Source organism: Rhinopithecus roxellana, chromosome 15 (assembly GCF_007565055.1).
Source record: "Rhinopithecus roxellana isolate Shanxi Qingling chromosome 15, ASM756505v1, whole genome shotgun sequence".
NCBI lineage: Eukaryota > Metazoa > Chordata > Mammalia > Primates > Cercopithecidae > Rhinopithecus > Rhinopithecus roxellana.
This window is the reverse complement of record NC_044563.1, coordinates 72,464,404-72,478,730: the sequence shown is the minus strand read 5'-3', so window position 1 is coordinate 72,478,730 and position 14,327 is coordinate 72,464,404. Positions and strand designations below refer to the sequence as shown.

At 43.6% G+C, this 14,327-nt stretch overlaps 1 protein-coding gene across 1 annotated transcript in view; it reads right to left on the bottom strand.

Annotated features, from left to right (window-relative positions):
* The window catches only part of SIAE (sialic acid acetylesterase), a 38,860-nt gene that overhangs the window by 11,429 nt on the left and 13,104 nt on the right, over positions 1-14,327 (bottom strand). The window contains exons 4-7 of the mRNA XM_010355987.2: positions 8,183-8,321; positions 3,146-3,323; positions 1,269-1,378; positions 569-702 (exon numbers count right to left, since the gene is read on the bottom strand). Coding sequence (XP_010354289.1) covers positions 569-702; positions 1,269-1,378; positions 3,146-3,323; positions 8,183-8,321 — 561 coding nt within the window. The remainder of the gene's footprint in view (positions 1-568; positions 703-1,268; positions 1,379-3,145; positions 3,324-8,182; positions 8,322-14,327) is intronic.

Sequence of the window (14,327 nt, the reverse complement as noted above, 5' to 3'; positions counted from 1 at the left end):
ATCCTTTTTTAATAAGAAATATTAGTTACTTGGCCGGGCGCGGTGGCTCCAGCCTGTAATCCCAGCACTTTGGGAGGCCGAGACGGGTGGATCACAAGGTCAGGAGATCGAGACCATCCTGGCTAACACGGTGAAACCCCGTCTCTACTAAAAAATACAAAAAAAACTAGCCGGGCAAGGTGGCGGGCGCCTGTAGTCCCAGCTACTCGGGAGGCTGAGGCAGGAGAATGGCGTGAACCCGGGAGGCGGAGCTTGCAGTGAGCTGAGATCCGGCCACTGCACTCCAGCCCGGGCAATCGAGCGAGACTCCGTCTCAAAAAAAAAAAAAAGAAAGAAATATTAGTTACTTATCAACTGTTTTGAAGATTTAATTGTCCTATCAGTGAACTGCGATGAAGTAAGCCTTACATTCAGTTCTTGACCAGCACGTTATGAGGGCGAAAAAGGAAGATGAACTCCAGGAAAGAGATCTGGATAGCACATCCCCACACCAATGCCCATAAACATCTTCCTCTCAACGCAGGAACAGGTGTTGACATGGACAGAGAAGCCTTTACCCACATCGTACCTGGACAAATCCAAATGGGAAGAAACGCTCTGTCTGCCCCTGGGAACCACGGTGGAAGGTCTCGCGCCAGTCTTCGATGAGTGCAGGGAATGTGCAATTGTACAGGTCCGTGTTATAATTTATATTGGACTCCCCTAAAAACAGTCCAAATTGTAAGGGGAGTTTGGAGTAGACTGCAAAAATGACCGCACATTCCTCTCCTCCCTCTATCCATGCCCTGAGGTAGTGGTCTTCCCACGGTCTCTCTGGACTGGGCTTTTTCCAGCCAATGGGGCATCAGCAAATGTGATACAAGCAGAGGCTTGAAAAGTACTTCAAGTTTGGGGTCTGCCCAATCCTGATGACCCTGGAATCCTGAGAGTATTATATAAACAACAAATGAGTCTATACTGGCTTGCTAAAGGATAAGAGGCCACCTCAGAACGATGTTGCAACAGCCCCCAGACAATACATCTAGGGAGAGACCATCCTAGGTCATCCAGTCAGCAGACAATCTGCCAGGTGGGCAAAGACACATAAGAGGTCCAAGCAGGAATTAGCTGAAGCAGCCCAGACATAAAAACTACCTGCTAACCCATAGAACAGTGAGCTGAATAAAATTATAAAGTGATTGTTGCTTTAAGCCACTACATTCTAGAGTGCTGTGTTACACAGCAAACGCTATCTGATACAATGGAGAAAGAGTACACTGAACACTTACCCTGGTACCACACCACCCCTTTCAGAGTCATATTGCGCAGTGGATGGATCATGGCATTCCAGAGGACAGAGTGCTTACTGGGACCAGTGACAGAATTATATGGAACGGACCTGAAATCATACGATGCACAAGTGTCACCAGAGAGCCAGTGATTGATCACATAAGGGTCCCTAATTGGGCATCTATCCACTTTCACTTGTGGCAAACTTCTGATGAAAGCAACACAGAATTAAAATTGAATGGAAACTCTTTCTCTTGAAAACATGTGAATATTCTCTGAATTTCACCTCCAGGTTATTCCCAAAATAAGTGTATGGTCAGCTCTCTATGGTAATTAAAGGTAATTTCTAAGGCAATTAAAGCCACAGAGAAGGAGTGTTTTATTGTTGAGTATCTCACATGGAGGGGGGGAGCAATAAATTTACTTAACTTTTTTTTTTTTTTTTTTTTTTTTTTTTGAGACGGAGTCTTGCTCTGCCGCCCAGGCTGGAGTGCAGTGGCCAGCTCTCAGCTCGCTGCAAGCTCCGCCTCCCGGGTTCACGCCATTCTCCTGTCTCAGCCTCCCGAGTAGCTGGGACTACAGGCGCCCGCCTCGTCGCCCGGCTAGTTTTTTGTATTTTTTTTTTTTTAGTAGAGACAGGGTTTCACCGTATTAGCCAGGATGGTCTCGATCTCCTGACCTCATGATCCGCCCATCTCGGCCTCCCAAAGTGCTGGGATTACAGGCTTGAGCCACCGCGCCCGGCCAATTTACTTAACTTTTATTAAATAAACCTTCATTTAATGGACAGACATTTAGGTTGTTTTAAACTTTTTGCTTTTATAAGCAATGCCAGGATTCTCTTCCTTATAGCTAAGTCATTGCATATATGCTTAACTATATCCATAAGATAAATTCCCAGAAATGAAACTGCTGTGGCAAAGGGCATCTTTTTTAAGGCTCTGAACACATTCTCAAATATCTCTGTGGAATATTTATATGAATTTATCCTGTAGCTGCTGCGTGTGAGAAGCCCACATCCCCACACCCTCAGGATTATCCCTTCCACCCCCAGAGAGCTGGTCTAACGCTCACTCCTACTCTACTGCAGGCCATTCTTCCTGTTCCAAGTTGAATATCTTCACTCCCCCACAGGCAAGCTTTTACCCAAACTGTACCAAGAGCTCAAGCCCATCCTCCTCCCACAGGCCTTCCCAGTGTGAATGAGACATGGTCCGGGAAAGCAGGTCACAGGCTGCTCATCTCCACATCGATGTTAGTATCAGGATTTGTATTCGCTAGCCCTTTCCCTCCCCAAGTATTCTTCCTGATCCAGCCTTTCCTAAGCGGGTGTTCACAGTCAGTGTACTGATACATTTCTTTGAATATGTGTTTACAACATTTGTTCTTCCCGTTGGATTGTTTATTCTTCTAGGCAATACAGCACAATGGTGAGGGGCACAGACCTTGAAGCCAGACTTGCCACTTACTAGTCACGCCCATGAGCAAGTTACTAAATCTCTCTGAAATTTAGTGTCTTCGCCCATGGTCTCTAATGTCTACACTTCACTATATTAATATATAATAATATATATTCAAAATATTAATAATTAATATATATAAAGTGCTTAGCACAGTGTCTGGCATATAAAAAGCTTTCAGTAACCACTAGCTATTACTATTATTAGGGAAAAAGATAATTTGTTTACATGTTCTCAAATGATTGTGGTGGCAATGACAGTGAGAATAATGCTTTCCCTGTGCATGAATAAATTACATACATTCGACACATATGGGGACATTCAACATATCCTTAACTCCCCACAGAGGACCATGACCCTCTCTCTTACATAATTCCCTGGTAGGCTCTTTCTCAGACTGGAGAATGCTGTCTTACCCTTGTTTAGGAACCCCACAGGCTTTCAGTGACCGTCCAGATGACCAGGCTTCAATGGGTGTCCCGCCCCAGCTGGAGGCGATCAGCCCGATGGGATACTGCAGACTGTCATACAGGTGACGCCCAAAGAGCCAGCACACTGCTGACATGTACTTGAAATATCCGTGGCCTAAGTTTTCTGTTCAGAGAAATGGTTAAAGAAAAAGAGCCAGAGAAAGGTCGATGGATACAAACTGCAGCTGCTAGGTGGGTCTAGGTGAGAAGGGTGGGCAGAGGTCACTCTTCTGTTCTTTTCTAAGACTTTCAAAAGTAGGATAAGATTGAGAGGCACAGAGAAGATACAAAATCAAGACCAATATGCTGGTCTGAACACTATTATCTCTTCCAAACCTTCCCTAAGGAGAATCTTTTCCAAGGGAGAAAACTGTAACCTTAGTGATAGTTTCCTTTTATCTGTCTTCATGTTTTTTCAGTTGCTCAAAACGCTTGTTCTCATAACAAGGAGATAGCACTCTCTGCCTGGGAGAGAGGCAGATATGGTAGCGATTTTGCTCTCAGTCTGAGTATAAATAATTCACTTACATAACATGGAAGTTAAAACTCTCTGGCTAGGCAATAGACTTCCCTGTGCTTCCCATCACTTACAGGATCCACAGACTCTCAGATAATCAATGCTCTCCCTCAAATAGGTGAGAGGTGGGAAGGCCATCACGTCCCCATGCTACTCTCTTCTATGTGTCCCCTCTTACTCAGCCACTCATTCCCACTGAGCTCTGTGGAAGGGAAAAAGCAAGCAGGGGGCAACTTAAGAAGAAATGTGTATTTTTTTTTTTCTGGGTGGCTTTATACCCAATTTTATAGCTGTGGTAAAGAGGCTGGGCACGGTGGCTCATACCTATAATCCCAGCACTTTGAGAGAACGAGGCGGGTGGATCATCTGAGGTCAGGAGTTCGAGACCAGCCCGGCCAATATGGTGAAATCCCATCTCTACTAAAAATACAAAAATTAGCTGGGCGTGGTGGTGGGCACTGTAATCTCAGCTATTCAGGAGGCTGAGGCAGGAGAATCACTTGAACCTAGGAGGCGGAGGTTGCGGTGAGCCATGATGATGCCATTTCACTCTAGCCTGGGTGACAAGAGCAAAACTCCGTCTCAAAAAAAATAAATAAAAAATAAAAGTCAAAAAAAAAAAATAGCTATGGTAAAGAAAACATGGACAGATAAGTGATGGGAAATTTGGCCCAAAGGGAAAGCAACAGAAGCCAAAACTAGCGTTTAAATTCTCAGCACAGTCTAACTCATTCATCCAATTACACTGCCCAGTAACCAACAGAGGCAAGAGTGAGCAATTTCATGTTAGGAGAAAGCTGGTGAGGAGGGGAGCATGCATGCACACACAAGCATGGGATCAGTTCAGCCCAAGGTTTATTAAAGACTGACTATGGCTAAGTCTCTGGCACTCCAAAAGTCAACAGTGCAATAGTGAGGTTCAAATCAATTCCAAAAGAATTAAAATGGACTGAGCAGCTACCATGTGTCAGGAACTGCTAGATGGATGGGAGACAGTGAGGAAAGTGATATAGAGACACATGGAACCTCTCCTCATAGGTCTTATAGTTGATAGAATAAGGCAAATAGGGCCGGGCATGGTGGCTCATGCTTGTAATCCCAGCACTTTGGGAGGCTAAGGCAGGCGGATCACAAGGTCAGGAGTTTGAGACCAGCCTGACCAACATGGTGAGACCCCATCTCTACTAAAAATACAAAAAAATTAGCTGAGCGTGGTGGCACGTGCCTGTAATCCCAGCTACTCAGGAGGCTGAGGCAGGAGAATCGCTTGAACCTGGGAGGCAGAGCTTGCAGTGAGCCAAGATGGTGCCACTGCACTCCAGCCTGGGTGATAGAGCAAGACTGTCTCAAAACAAAACAAAACAAAACAAAAAGAATAAGACAAGTATTTAGTTGAATAAAATATATGGCAAAAGATGGTAAGTGCCTCAAGAAGTACAAACAAGTATTAAAGAGTTTTAACACAAAGAAAGAATATCAAATGACAGGCAGACCCTAAAAGGCCTAATAAAGACTGACCTCCCCGCCCCACACCACACTTCCGCAATGCTCTGTGCATCACTCCATCACTAGACCTTGCAATAACTATCTGCTCAGTGTTTCCCTTAGCTCACTACACTATTAGCAGATACTTCACCTGATTCACATCTGTATCCCCAGCATCCAGGACATGATGGAGAGTCAGTGTTTGCTGACTGACTGAGGGTGGCTGTGGTTTCACTGACAGTAGGTAGAGGGGAGTGGTAAACAAGAGGGAATAAGAGAGCTGAGGAAGCCTTAAACCATCAACAGGAGTTTAATAAACAGAGCTGGTACTCTAGGCAGAAGAAAAAATACGTGAAAAGGCACACAGAATAGGAAATATTCTGAGATTATTTGGCTGGAGCAGAGATTATAAAAGAGAACAGTGGAAGATAAGACTGGAGAGGAGGTTGGAGTCATATCTTGGAGTAAAGAAAATGGAAACCCACTTGAAAATGTTTGAGAATGAGAATGTGGGGTGTCGGAAAGATAAAAGATCCCAAAGATGTCCACACACTCATCCCTGGAACCTGTGGCTGTGTTACCTCGCATGGTGAAAGGCACTTTGTAGACATGATTAAGGTTAGGGACCTTGAGATGGGGAGAGTGTCCTGACTCATCTAGGTGGCTCCAATCTAATTATAAGAGTCCTTAAAATCAGAAAACCTTTTCCAGCAGCAGTGATGTGATAACAGAAGAAGAGGTGGGAGGCCGGGCGCAGTGGCTCATGCCTGTAATCCCAGCGCTTTGGGAGTCTCAGGCAAACAGATCATGGATCACTTGAAGCTAGGAGTTCCAGACCAGCCTGGCCAACATAGTGAAACCCCGTCTCTACTAAAAATACAAATATTAGCTGGGCATGGTGGGGCACACCTGTAATCCCGCTACTAGGGAGGCTGAGGCAGAAGAATCACTTGAACCTGGGAGGTGGAGGTTGCAGTGAGCCAAGATCACATCACTGCACTCTAGTCTGGGTAACAGAGTGAGACTCTGTCAAAAAAAAAAAAAAAAAAAAAGTATGGGAAGAGCAGGCAGGAGAGATTCTCAAAGTGGGAGAGATGGATCCTCTGTGCCCTTCCTAGATAACTGCATTGCCTCGCCTCTTTCAGGCTGCTACTGAAATGCTGCCTTTCCCCATCCCAGCACAAACACTTCCTAGTGCCTCCCTTCCCTCACATATTTATTTGTTTTTGTCTCATTAGCACATGTCACCCATTAACCTATCCTGTGATATCCACATTTATTCATTCAGTTTCTGATTTCACAAAGTGAAAACAAGTTCAGATAGCAAGGCATAATACATTATCCAAATGTGATTGAGTCCTGAGTTTTGGATACCATGTAGTAAGAGTTCATAGAGCAAAAGATTCATCCAAAAATTTACCTGAATCCATTCAGTTCCTGAGCTCTTTTATAGAGAGAATTCAGATAGTATAAGACTGGATAGCATCCGATACTTTGTCTATAATTTACTTATTTTATGATTCACTTTCAGTATTCCCTTACACTAGACTGTAAGCTCCACGAGGTCAGGTATTCTGGCCTGTTTTACTCACTACGATATCCCCAGCACTTAGAACAGTGTTGAGCACATAGTAGGCACTCAAATATTTGTTAAGTGAATTACTACTTGGAAATGTAGGAGCATCTGAGCACCAAGGAAAGCATGCACAGGAGGAAAAAAAAGTCCAGGGGGAACACAGGGACCCACCTCTGAGGGAAGGGAATGAAGAAGCAAAGAAAAAGGGACAGAGACAACAGAGGAGGAGAACTAGGAAAAGAAAGCACCAGGCAAGCAAGGAGGGACATGCAGTTTCTAAAGGGGGCGGTCCCCAGTGCCGAATGTGGCAGAGGTCTCCAGTTTTCTCATTGAAAGAACGATAGTAACATCAAGGTGAACAAATTGTTGGGTGGAAGCAGAAGCCAGGTGACAAAGGGCTGAAGAGTGAACACAGGGAAAGAGAGTGAAAAGAATGAAAACAGAAGATCTTCTAGAAAGGTTTAACAAAGCAAAGGAGAAAGATGAAGCATCTGAGAAGGGTGTTTGTGATGCTCACTGTTGTTTTGTTTCGTGTTTTGAGAATAAAAGAAACGCTAAGCTCAGAGAGCAGGGACTGTGTGTCTGTTTGGTCACTGCTATATTCCTGGGGCCTGGCACAGATCCTGACACAAAGCAGTCATGAAATGGAGAGTGGCCGGGTGCAGTGGCTCACGCCTGTAATCCGAGCACTTTGGGAGGCCAGAGTGGGTGGATCACAAGGTCAGGAGTTCGAGACCAGCCTGGCCAATATGGTGAAACCCCATCTGTACTAAAAATACAAAACTTAGCCGGGCGTGGTGGCGGACACCTGTACTCCCAGCTACTGGGGAGGCTGAGACAGGGGAATCACTTGAACCCCAGAGGCAGAGGTTGCAGGTGAGCTGAGATCTCACCACTGCACTCCAGCCTGGGTGACAGACTGAGACTCCGTCTCAAAAAAAAAAAAAGAAATGGAGAGCTCACACTGAATGGACTGAAGGGAAAACCACAGTGTCTAAGGGATTAAAGAAGGCTCTGGAGAAAGGAGAACCCAAATCAGAGTTAGCCCTGAAAAGAGATCAGTCAGTTGTCTACAGACACAGAAACAAGGGAAGAAAGAGGAGAGGATTTGGAGTGAAGACATTGGCGAGAGATGCTGGCAGAGCCCATGCCAAAGGGCCTCGATATTTTCACTGAAGATGTTGAAGGAAGAGTCATTTCCCCACAGCAAGAGGGAAGATTTGTTGGTAGTCTTGGGAATAAACCTGAAATAGTCACCATCAGGAAGGATGAAGAGTCAATAAGAAAGGAATAAAAGGCATGAGTAATAATAAATAGACATATAAGAACCAAATTCAGTCTTACAGAATCCACTTAGGGCACTAACCCACTATATAAGAGACAGTACGTTCAAGCTGTCACATACCTGAGGTGGGCTTAGACCATTGCAAGTCAACCGCAACAAGGTCCTCCAGCTCCTGCTCTGCTTGAATGGGAGAGACGGAGAGGATGCGGACAGACTGATAGGCAGCAGTGTTAGACAACTCCCTTGTAGCATTAAATATCTGGAAAAGAAATGGAAACATCCTTTAACCTAGCTGGTGGTGATCTAGCCTGATACCTCTTAGTAAACATCAATCCTCTGAGCTGCTAAGCCTTCAATATACTGAGATCATATTAATAAACCAAAATCAATGGGCTGGACTGGATCACCTTGATCCACTTTTACCAAAAGAGACCATGATGAATCATGTTCCCAAAGAGGGTAGGAACATAATGAAATCTGTGATCTTAAGGAGCAGGTCTATGTTAGACAAGAGGAGCTGTGAGGTAGCTTAGGCTAAAGAATATTGCCCAGCACTTACAACACTCTGATACCTTGAAACTAAAATACTTCTACTCTGAAAAAGTATCTCATAACACAAAACTAGACCAATTAACATCTTTTTAAAATGGTGCTTAGGATACTATGTGGAACCAAAAAGGCCGTGGGGAGGTAGATTTGTCTAATCCACACAACACAAGAGAAGCCTGCTCACAAGAAACACAGCTGAGAAATGACTGTTGAACTACTGAAACATAGTTGAACAACTGAACCATACTGGAATAAGTCTCAAAATGCGTATACAGTTATCCTTGGTATCCACAGGGCATTGGTTCCAGGAACCACACCCCCGCACCCCCGACCAAACCCCAGCACATCAAAATCTGAGGATTTTCAAGCCCCTTGTATAAAATGGCATATTTGTTTATAGCCTACAAACATCCTCCCATATACTTTAAATCATCTCTAGATTACTTATGCCTAATGCAATGTAAATGCTATGTAAATATTTGTTATATATGTTAAGCAACCCTAATCTGAAAATCCAAAATCCAAAATGCCCCCAAATCCAAAATTTTTAGTGTGCCAACATGTCAACAAGCAGAAAATTCCACACATAAATAACACACATTTTGTTTCATGCACAAAATTATTTTAAAATATTGTACAAAATTACCTTCAGGCTATGTGTATAACGTATAGAGGAAACATAAATGAATTTCAGGTTTAGACTCAGGTCCTGTCCCCAAGATATCTCATTATGTCTATGCAAATATTGCAAAATCCAAAAAAAAATCCGAAATCTAAAACACTTCCAATCTCAAGCAGCTTCAGAAAAGGGATACTCAACCCGTATGTATTGTTTTTTCAATGTGTATTATTTATTGTTGTATTGTCACTTTTAATTTTAATTCTTCAAATATTTTCTATCCATGGCTGGTTGGATCTGCACATGTGGAACTGGTGGATACTGCAGGCTGACGGTATCCTCATCTCAGTCTTGGTAATTCACCAAAGAAAAGCAAGGGAGGCATGGAGACTGGAAAGGTGGTGTTCAGGGTAACAGCTCAGAACAGTCCCAAGGAATTAAAGAAAAGGGTCCATCCAAAGACAAATCATGTTTTCCCAAATCACTTTATTAAACCTCATCAATTGTCAAGAGTATGAGAGGAGTGGCTTAGGGTTTTGGAGTCTTGCTCTGTTGCCCAGGCTAAAGTGCAGTGGCATGATCTCGGCTCACTGCAAGCTCTGCCTCCCGGGTTCATGCCATTCTCCTGCCTCAGCCTCCCGAGTAGCTGGGACTATAGGCGCCTGTCACCATGCCCAGCTAATTTTTTGTATTTTTAGTAGAGACAGGGTTTCACCGTGTTAGCCAGGATGGTCTCGATCTCCTGACGTCGTGATCCACCTACCTCGGCCTCCCAAAGTGCCGGGATTACAGGCCTGAGCCACCGCGCCTGGCCTCAGTTTCTTCTTTGTTAGTCCAGTAAAGCATCATTGCTTTATGAACTTATGCACAAGTGCTATTTCCTCTCATCCTGATTTTCAGTTATTTTTTTATTTTAAAACAAATATATCAGAAATATTTTGTTTTGTTTTTTTATTTGTGTGTTTCTTCTTGAGTCCTTTCTATCCTCCTGGACTGGCCCAGCTTCTCCCAAAACAAAGGGCCAACAGGAGCATCAGGAAGCCCAGTTACCGCTCGCCTCAGGGAGCAGGTGCTCCAGCTGAGTCGGGGCTGCCACAGCAGTGAGAGGCACAGGAGGCTGGGTACGTTCCATTGGCCACTGGTCACAGAGTGTGCAGCTGGCTCGCTTTCCACCCCCACCCACCCACCGCAGAGAATACAGCTGGCCCTCCAGCCACAGCGTAAGAGAAACGCTGAAGCAGCCGGGTGTCCCATGGTGCATTTCACTGAAAGATGCTGCCCCTTGAATCTCTCTGGACTTGCCAGTGAGCCGGCTGTGCCCAGTAAGACGGCCAGATGGAAATGAGATAGCTCTTTTGGTCACAGTGGGAGTCACAACCTGAAATGCTCCCTTGGTAGGAGCAGCTCTAGGCTATCAGGGTTACTGGTCTTCCCATTCTCAAGACAGATTACATATGGTCTCAAGAAAATTCCAAAGGAAATCCAGACCTGTTTGTTCAGGATCATACCTGGCAGGTTAATGTTAAGTAAACACGAAGGAGTAAGAACAGGTTAATGCACTCACAGTGTATCTGGCAGGGAAATTATTTTTCAGCAGCAAGTACCTGTAAAAAGCCACCTCCTTTGGAATTCAATTCTGCACTAAGCACTCAGGATCCTATGTTGCTTCCATGGAAACAGTGGATGAAACTGCTTTCATTCTCTCCACCCACACTAGCTTCCGCACTGACTGGGAACTCAAGTGCCTCATCGCAGTGAGACGCCAGCTTGGGAGGCAGCATGGGAGAACATGCTACTTGTCTTTTAGACCCGTTGCTAACACTGTAGAGTACTGTGAGGCCGATAGAGTCAGAATGGTTGGCATTCTCCTATATTGACACCAGCACACAGAACTGGATCCAAAACATTGACTGGAAAACTTCCATTTTCAAATTCACATTTGCATGTAATTTCAAGCCCAAACTTGAAAGCCACAGAGAGTGTCAACAAAAATGGGGGTAGGGACCATTCCTTCTGTACCTGACAATGTAATGACAATTACTTCAGAAATTGGTATCCTTTCCCAATGACTAGGCCTTTTTGATGAAAGCATTTCCTCGGGGATATGGGCAGCAAACTTAGGAATAAAGAGATCGCAGGAAGATTTTCATTTAAATGACACTTGGTTCCCCTGCTGATGAAAGGGGAAGACTTACTCCATCTGCTGAGATCAGATTTCATCTCATCAAATACCGCAGTGTAATTATTTTTCTACCAAGTATTTAAATGAGGATGTAAATGAATACCAAGGTATTTGAAGTCATTAACGCCACAGAGGCTGGGAGAGAGCACTGCTGCCTCTCTAGGGACTGGACCGTTCACCATCAAAGCAGCTGCTCACTGGTGTTCATTTTGTAACCTTTATACCACATTCTTGAATTAATGAAGACACGTCAAGAATCTATTTCCTCAGAGAATCTTGGCATGGGGTCTATATGGGGGAGCAAAACATGTATGTGAATGTCTGTGTGCACACACACACACAGAAGGATAGAAACTTTATTTACTTAAAAGAATTTGGAAATTCTGTAAGTTATTTTACCTTCTACTATGGTAGCAGTTCTAAAATTGAGGGGATAACTATTAAAAAAAAAGCCAGCCTCATAAGTCCTGTGAATCTTTTGTTGGAATGTGGTACCAGCCCTTCTCTTCTGGATCTTAATTTCTCTATTTGTAAAATAGGAATGTGGGGAGTTCTGAGATATTGAAAAATGGGTTTCCTGATGGATATTGGCCATCTTTTTCTGAGCATAACTAGAAATATCCAAGTCTTAAGACCTACCCTGACTTAGGAGGCGACAGATGAACATTTAGACTCTTCTCCATTTATAAACATCTCACTCAGCGTTATAAATAACACTCAATTTTAAAATTCCGCTTTACCCTAACAACAAGATGGGCATACAATCTGCCATTTCCTTGATTTGAATGTGAAGAGTGGTAGGTTATAGTGGAAATCTTACCTCCTCAGAGAAGTCACATGGAAGGAGGGAAGGAGAAAGACTCGCGGGGGTGTGTGTGTGTGTGTGTGTGTGTGTGTGTGTGTGTGTGTGATGTATGTATGTGTGTGCATTGGGGGTTTGTAGGAGGAAAGGAGCAAAAGGAATAAAGGGGAAGCCATGTAGAACATCCTTTTAATCAAAAAATAAGGTTCCACAGACTGTTAAGAGACTGGAAACTTGGCTTTTGGTACTGTCAGCACCTAAAATGTTATCTTGCAAACTAAGTGCATGATTTAAACAAAAATAAAAAATAATATTAACACTTGGATGTTTCAGATGGAATTTTTTTCTGTTCCCCTATATCCCAGAGCTTGGAGACCTAGCTTTATACAGAAGATGCTTAGGGGTCAATTCTAGGCAGAAAAAATATGTTTACTCTTAACAATCAAAATCTGATTTAGCTTGACAGAAAATGGGATGGGATCCCCTGGCATAGACTGCTGTTGAGAAAGCGACTATATAGATACAAACAGATCTGGTCTATGCCTTTCTGTGCAAACAGGGAACTGCAATTACAGCATTAAGAAAAACACTGTTTTCCTTAATGAGTTAACAGCAATTCTGCTTCTATACAAAACCATCCTTTCTATCGAGAAATAAAACTTTGATTTTGCCCCCACTCTCTTATGATAAAAGAGAGTCCAGTCAAAGTTCAGTTTAATAAACATTTTAATTCAAAAAGCCCAGCATGGGTAACATAGCAAGACGCTAGCTCTATAAAAAATAAAAAATCAGCTGGGTATGGTGGCTAACACCTGTAATCCCAGCTACCCAGGAGGCTGAGATAGGAGGAACCCTTGAGCCCAGGAGTTCTACACTGCAGTGAGCTATGATCATGCCACTGCACTTCAGCCTGGGTGACAAAGAAGGACCTTATCTCTTAAAAAAAAAAAGGGGGGGGGCCTTCCATATATATAAATAAGACAGAACGTAAGAGTAAATAAAATGTTGGTAAGGAGGACTTCAATGCAAGAATTTAAATTCTAAATCAGAAAACTAATGATGAAATGAAGTAGATATGTTCAGAATAAGATCACTTTAGTAGCATTATGTAGTAGTAGACTACAAAAAGAAAAAAATAGAAAAAACTAAGAAATAGAAACAAAACAATCAATCATAGAGTATATGAACGTATTGTATTTCATAAATTTTTCTAAAAGAGATGAATTGAGGTCATGGTCTAGTTCTACACAAGTTTACATCTCAAATTTAATATTTCTCAAAGGAATGACTAAAAGGCAAGAAAACAGGCCGGGCTCAGTGGTTCACGCCTGTAATCTCAGCACTTTGAGAGGCCGAGGCAGGTGGATCACCCAAGGTCAGGAGTTCGAGACAAACCTGGCCAACATGGCGAAACCCCATCTGTACTAAAAATACAAACATTAGCCGGGCATGGTGGCGCATGCCTGTAATCCCAGCTACTCGGGAGGCTGAAGCAGGAGAATACCTTGAACCCAGGAGGTGGAGGCTACAGTGAGCTGAGATCGCGCCATTGCACTCTAGCCTGGGCAACAAGAGAGAAACTCCATCTCAAAAAAAAAAGGCAAGAAAATAAAAATCAGCTTGAGAAGAACCTCAGTTTTGGAGAAAGTGCTAGACAAAACAATACTCCCTCTAAGTTCTTAACCTATATAGAATACATTAGCACCAATCAATAACTACCAATTTAATCAATAACTTATCTCTTAAGATTGTTAAGTCGGCCGGGTGCGGTGGCTCAAGCCTGTAATCCCAGCACTTTGGGAGGCCGAGATGGGCAGATCACAAGGTCAGGAGATCGAGACCATCCTGGCTAACACGGTGAAACCCCGTCTCTACTAAAAATACAAAAACTAGCCGGGCGAGGTGGCGGGCGCCTGTAGTCCCAGCTACTCGGGAGGCTGAGGCAGGAGAATGGCGTAAACCCAGGAGGCAGAGCTTGCAGTGAGCTGAGATCTGGCCACTGCACTCCAGTCCGGGCGACAGAGCGAGACTTCGCCTCAAAAAAAAAAAAAAAAAAAAGATTGTTAAGTCAAATTAATGAATTCATTCAAAGCACTTAGAACAGATCTTGGCT